General features: G+C 41.1%; 1 protein-coding gene across 4 annotated transcripts in view; it reads right to left on the bottom strand.

The window, feature by feature from the left end:
- Window positions 1-515: 515 nt before the first annotated feature.
- Window positions 516-6,963, bottom strand: part of LOC133132708 (MAP7 domain-containing protein 2-like) — a 29,019-nt gene continuing 22,571 nt past the window's right edge. For all 4 annotated transcript variants that reach the window (XM_061248361.1, XM_061248362.1, XM_061248364.1 and 1 more), the window contains 5 exons: window positions 6,544-6,594; window positions 5,741-5,810; window positions 3,757-3,988; window positions 3,237-3,502; window positions 516-2,971 (listed from right to left, as the gene is read on the bottom strand). In XM_061248361.1, the coding sequence (XP_061104345.1) occupies window positions 3,241-3,502; window positions 3,757-3,988; window positions 5,741-5,810; window positions 6,544-6,594 (615 nt within the window). In that variant the 3' untranslated portion in view covers window positions 516-2,971; window positions 3,237-3,240. The remainder of the gene's footprint in view (window positions 2,972-3,236; window positions 3,503-3,756; window positions 3,989-5,740; window positions 5,811-6,543; window positions 6,595-6,963) is intronic.

Below are 6,963 nucleotides of genomic sequence, written 5' to 3'. Positions count from 1 at the left end.
AATAGGTCCATGTGTGCAATGTAGTGTGGCGCAGCTGGAGATGGTGGTGTGGCTGTCAACCATTAGTTGATCTGCCAGTGTATTCCCAGTGCAAGCAGGGTATTCCTGGCCTGTGTAGCCCCCTGTGGCCAAAACAAACATAATGGCCATTATCAATGACAGGTTTCTACGATCTTGACACTCATAATTTCATTTATTTCTTAATAAGGTGCAGCTAATGGATATTGCTGATACTTTAGATAAACAATTTGTTTACAGATATTCTTTATATTTTCTTTCTTACTACAATATGTCTGTGCAAGTGTTACTTGCAATCTGTGATGTGAAGAAGAAGTAATAAAGGCCTTGGAAGCTTCAGCTAGGAGATATCACATGCTTGTCTGCCCACCCCCAAATCAATAGCAGATAAATTGCAGCAAAAAGCTCTGACATACTGGATGTTCCAATTTGGGGATAAAAGGGGGGGAAAGCAAGGCAAAATGTAAACCTGTTCCTGTTCATACAACAACACATGGTTTAAAGTTTTACTGTCTTTATTTTGTGCTCATGCTGAGGGGCCATGCACTATGACTACAGTAATCACACTCTTACACTAACAACAATGTGCTCCTCTTTATTTAAATATGCAGGATGAGACAGAATGGTTTAAATGCTTGATTACACATTCACTTTTAACCTGATGTGGAAGACCCTAACAGCCTATTGCACCCCCAGGGTATGCTTTTTGCCATAAATTATTCTTGAACAGATTTTACACACACAAAGAAATCAGTAAGTAAGAGACAATGTGTGTACACCCATGTGTACACCCATGAAAGGTCTCTCACCAAAACATACACAACTGAATTTCTGGGTTTGCCGAAACCATGAAGTCACAATATTCCATTTATTCACTTACTGATTTACTTTTATTTAGCCAGCCAATACCACAGAGATCCACCTTTTAAGGTCTTTAAAACCCTGGAAACTTACAGTGGAATTTAGGTTGAACGCAGGACCGGGCTTCAAATAGAATACTAAATATAACAGTCAAAAATCTGGCCATAGAATCTAAATCCGGGCCAGGTTTTCTTTCCTCCCAGGTAATTAAATGAATAACTAGGGCTACTGATTGGCCAGACTGGTTTAACACCTGACTCCCAGGTAAAGGGAAGGTAGAAAACCAGCAGTTCTTGGCCCTCACTGAAATAAATAAATAAATAAGTCAGTCTTAACAAGTATCTTAGTCATATATTTAGACTTAAAATCTTATTTCTATACGTCTGCACTTTTTTGCTAAATGAGACTGAAAAACATTCAAGTTTGACTCATTTCGAGATTTGGGGTGAGAACATTTCACTGTCAAGCAAACAGTAACTTAAAACAAACTAATATTTTCTGCTTGAGAGAAAATAAATATCTTAAGCCTTATTACAAGACTAAAAATGCTTGTTAAGACAGACATTTTTGCAGTGCTTGAGGACTGTGATTTGAGGAACAGGGGTCTAAAGTGCGGTTCATAAACTTTCTGGGGCAAACCAGCTAAAAAAGAAAACACATTTCTGTGGCTGTCAACTCTTACTAAGATGTAGATGGCAAGCATATGTTAAGATATGTTTTAACATGAACACTGATTGTAACTAGTGCAAAGTTCAATGGAAAGGACATGACATACTGTGGTTTCTTTCATACTTGCTGCATCAACCACCTCAACTCCCTCCATGACCAATCAGTGCGCCCTGACCCAAAGTTGGGAACTAATCTTGGCCAGAACCAAGGCCAGTCCTGAATTCTGAGTTTTCCTGATACCATCAGGGAGTCTGGATCTTGCACAGTAAAAGCCCCATTGCACAAAAAGTAGGAAAAACTCCAAACACTATCCAGAAATCATTTCATAATTCTCCACCAACACAGTCTTTGCTGATGGAGAACCGTTACTTATTCCGCAAGCAAAAGGTCTAAATAAAACCTGACTTGAATTACAGTTTTTGTCATAGATTCTGTGTATCTAAATCCCTTGCTTAGTCAAGAAAGAAGTAGGATAGAGATTAGGCTGTCTAAGGTAAGCATGGTTATGGTTGTTGTTGCACATGACAAGCTTCTGAGGATTTGTATGTGTTAAAGCCAGAGGGTAGATCTGTCTTGTACAGTAATTGTTTCTATGACCAACAATCTACATTAGTCAGTGCTGCTAAAAATGACTGGCTCCTGAGTGGGCAGATGGCATCACTGGCCAAGGACAGGGAGAGACTAGAGAAATACGTGTATGTTTCACTAAGGATTCATACAATTGCAAATTACACTACACCTGAATATGGTTGTTCCCGAGCATAAAAAAGCATAATTCCTAGCTCTCTGAAGGACTAAATTATTTTATCTATAGATGCAATTTCTTATATGCAGTTGCCTTGCCACAATGAGCCATGTTCTAAGGAGATTTCAGGTTAAATTAATTTTGGAACAAACACATAAGCATGTCTTTAAAGGAATGAAGTAATCACTAGTCTGTAATACTACCAGTTATGTAAGGGAAGCTCTTTGCAAGGCATTTGTCTTCTTAACTGTACATTTTGAAGGTTACTGAGAAACTGCTGCAATACTTAATGGCAGCCCAGCTTTACACACACACAATCACTCATAAACACACAGCAATACATATCAACTGCATCACACATTAAGAATTCTCCTCACACACACAGAAACTCATCACCTTTGCATAATAGACACGTTCAATTTCCATGTGTGGTTTTCTGAATTTTAACAGAATAACACATGCCCAAACCAGCAGGGTTATGCTTCTTGAGGTGAAACTAATTTCTGTAATGCAGCCATCATTCCTGAGACCCAGCAATCAATAGGCTATGGGGCAAAGAAGACTGCAGAGCGTTTCTAGAAGGGTCTTTGAGGAGCAACAGCAAACTACATTCAGAGCTTTAATCTCCAGAGGAACAGGTCAATGGTCTCCGCACCACAACTGGCGAACTCCAGGGTTCTGTGGAGGAGAAAGAGGAAACTGTCACAAACTGGAGTAGAACATTTCCTGGGTTCACCTTGGTTGCTAGATGTTGAAATGGTTGTGTGGGTCTTCTGGTTTGCATTGAATATGTAAATGTGCATCTGTGTGCATGTTTACAAGCGCCTGTATTTCTGTATGTACGGCCATACACCATATTCGTAGGTGCAGTATGTGTGAGCCATGCATATACATGCCTGTTCGCAAGTGTGGGTGTACACATGTGCATGCAAGTATGTTTCACCTGGTCACTGGATGTTTCGCTTATCAGATGACGGGGCACGGGTTTGGATGGTGAGGTGGGTATCCGCTACCGGGCTGCAGAAGCCCTCAATCAGGTTCTTGTTGCAGTCCCCCAGGTTGGCACCAGGAGAGAGTTTGGGATAGGCCACATGGCCCGTCAGGTCAAGCAGGTCCTCTATGGCACGGGAGTTGCTCATGCCGTTGTGACGGACCTCGTCGACGGGAGAGAACTCCGGGATGGAGATGAGCTCCTCCTTAGAGACAGGGCTTCAGGGGACAGTGAGGGAAGGAGCCATAGTAAGTGGATACAATGGTGAGCAGTTACCAGAGTCAACTTGCTGCTCATCATTGTTGCATGGGAGAGGGAGGGGGGGGGGGGGGGGAGGTCCCCTAGGAGATCTATTTTGTTTTCAGTTTTTTTTTTTTTGCTTTCTTACAAGTCATTGGGTTTCTTTCCCCTCAGTGGATGACAGGGGGAAACTGGCGCTGTGATGAGAGACAGGTCTCTGCTGCCCTCTCACCTGACTTCCATGGACTCGACCTCATCGGCCTTGTCCTTCACAGTGCTCTTCACCTCAAGCGGCTCCAGGTTGATAAGGGGGGGCGCGGGTTGGGGCTTGGCTGGGGGGACAGGTTTTGGGGACAGGGTGGGCTTCATAACAGCACCACCCGAATCTCCCAGCTCCAGCAGGGGCTGCCCAATTACTTGTCCATTTACCTGTGCATTCAACTGCGCCTTCACACAAACTTCTCCTACAACACACAGAAAAAGGCATATTGGTCCAGGGAAGGAGCGAGCATTATGAACATTCGGGGCGGTATCAATAAATGACATTGGTTTGGCCGTATTAGCTGATGACAATGCCAATGCTGATTCCTCCAGGTTTTAAGTTACAGCACAAATGCAAACTCAACAAGCTCCCACATTCATGGAAGAAATGCATGAGCACAGTCATCAACTTATGAAAAATATTACAAATTATAAATAAGATTGGTTTAGAAGACTATGATTACATTTCAAAACATTGTCACTACTTTATTGCAGCTGCAGCACATCAAATGCTGGCATTTTGGCATGTGTGTTCCATCAACATATCGGGCCATCGTATCAGCCATACACTTAGCATAGGGCCAAGCTATTCTTAAGCTATTATCAGCCAATACCAATATGGTCCTGATTATCTTGTACAACCACAATTCATGCCTATCTTCACTTAATGTAGTTTATTACACCTCACTGCAACATTATGGCAGTGTTTCAGTTTGAACCACACTAAAACCACTGTACAATTCACAACCTTGACAGAGAAGCCTTCATTCTTGTGATACTTTCCACAGCAAAGTGATAAACACAACCTTTTTACAACTGATCCCATTTCTCTTCAATTATGCAAAAACAGCCACCTATCTTTGACCTCCAAGTGAAGCAGAAGCCGATTAGATTACGTACATTATGCCTGTGGCTCTGTGGGAAATCAACCTCAGCATTATGGATGATCTTCAAAATAGTCAGTGCGGTGCTGTGAAAGTGATCGTCTCCTGAGAAATGCTATAGTAAAAACACTGCAACATTAGCATCACCCCGGTGTCAGCTTCCCTGTGATCTTCACTCCTCCAAACCCCAGCAGCATCTATTACTGCCACCAAGTTGAGTGCTGTATTCATCCCAGTATCCTCCCGCTAAAGACTGCCTGCAGAATGTGAGGCGCAAAATGAGGAAAGACACTTTGGCAACGCCTCGTTCAGCTGGGTCCTCCCCAATTCCACAAGCCCTGTCATGCAGGAGTGGAGCACTGATGACGCAGGGAATAGTACTGTGGCATTGTGGGAAGAGTAGGGAAGAAGTTGGGCACAGAGAGCACAGGTATAAGCACCACTGCCCAGCAAGCTAACCTGCACAGCTGCAAGCACATTGATTTTCGTAGTATGAGTCTTTTTCATGGGGTAATTAAAAAAAAAAATTCTATGGATATTTCCTAGCTATCCAGTTCAAAAAGCTCTATAGCAAGATTAGGTAGCAAACAAGCCAAGAAGCTAGCTAACATAACCATTTACATTTTTTATGTGCTGTTGCTGTGCCTTGAAAGATACAAATTCTGTTAGACGTTAGCTAGCTAAGCCAATTCTAACCTACTGCTTGGGATGTGTAGCCAGGCTAGATATTACACATGTCTGAAATAATATCTAATAATATTACAGATATGATTATACTACTGCTAATAATAATAATAATAATAATAATAATAATAATAATAATAATAATAATTAACATTATATTGTTTCATCGTTCAAACAACACCTCAATGGGCTACAAAGACAGTGCTATTTCCTATAGTGAGCCATATAAGCAGTGTTAAATGGTGCTAAGTCATACAAGGTTTTTAATTTGTAGACTAAATTTCATAAGTATTTGCGCATGTTTCATTCAGGAGCTCAGCTAGAGCTGAACACCAGTGCAGTGAGGAAAGAGGAATGAAGGGAAGTGGTAGATGATGGTGAGAATACCTTGGGGTGTAGGTGAGACAGGCTGAATTAGGGAGGAATGACAAGTAGACTCCACCCGCACCTCTTCTTTCTGTTTGAACATATTATGTCATCAGATTGACAGTGAAGCATACCGAGCACCTGAGCACCATAAGTAACACATAACCGAAAAACAAAGACTGCAACTTTCATTAACTACAAACAGAACCAAGCCTGTACTAGTAGTAACCTACAGTGCAGTCCATAAGTATTTGGATAGTGGTACAATTTCTGTTATTTTGGCTCTGTAACCCAGCACATTAGATTTGAATTGAAGCAATATGAATATGAGATTAAAGTGCTGTCACCTTTAATTTGAGTCTATTGAGTTCATTCATATTGGCCATCAGATCCATGTGGGAATCTTTCATACATAGTCCCATCATTTTAGGGCACAAAAAGTAATTGGACAGAGCTTGTCAGCTCTTTCTGATTAGCCAGGTGTATATTAGGTGCACTGTATATCTGATCAACCAAATGAATATCTGAGGATTTTGAAATGAGTTATGAACATGTAATTGCTTGACTATTAGCGAATAGTTTTAGCTTATCTGGCATGTATATATCTCAGCCAGATTTCTGATGAGGTTTCAATCACCCCCCCAAAGCATTGCTTCCCCAAAAGGTGCAATGGGCAGTACCCTGGAAGGCAAGTGATTAAGCAAATAACATCACTTTGTCAATTATATTTTAAAACAATTCATTTTTCATTACTGATTTCGCTAAATTAATGATGAATCATTAATGAAAACATGTTTTAGAAATAACACGAGAAGGAATCTGACCTTCATCTCAGCATCAGTTTTTCGGGTTCGCTTCATGATCTCCTCGATCCTCTGGGAATGAGAGGCATTTCAGTATTTTTCAGTTTTGAAGAACATTAAAACACATTTAAATATACACTCACTTTATTAGGAGCACCTGTACACCTACTTATTCATGCGATTATCTAATCAGCCAATCGTAGGCAGGCAGAAATGCCTTATTAACGTGAAAGGTCAAAGGAGAATGGCCAGACTGGTCAAAGCTGACAGGAAGGTGACATTAACGCAAACAACCACGCATTAAAACAGATGCAGAAGAGCATCTCTGAACACACAACGCGTCAAACCTTTAAGTGGATAGGCTACAGCAGCAGAAAATAAGTCTAATAAATACCTAATAAAGTGCTCACTGAGTGTACAGTAAATACTAAAGGATGTATT

The sequence above is a fragment of the Conger conger genome, chromosome 7, assembly GCF_963514075.1.
Source record: "Conger conger chromosome 7, fConCon1.1, whole genome shotgun sequence".
NCBI lineage: Eukaryota > Metazoa > Chordata > Actinopteri > Anguilliformes > Congridae > Conger > Conger conger.
Note: the sequence above shows the minus strand (reverse complement) of the source record. Positions and strands in the feature narration are given on the sequence as shown.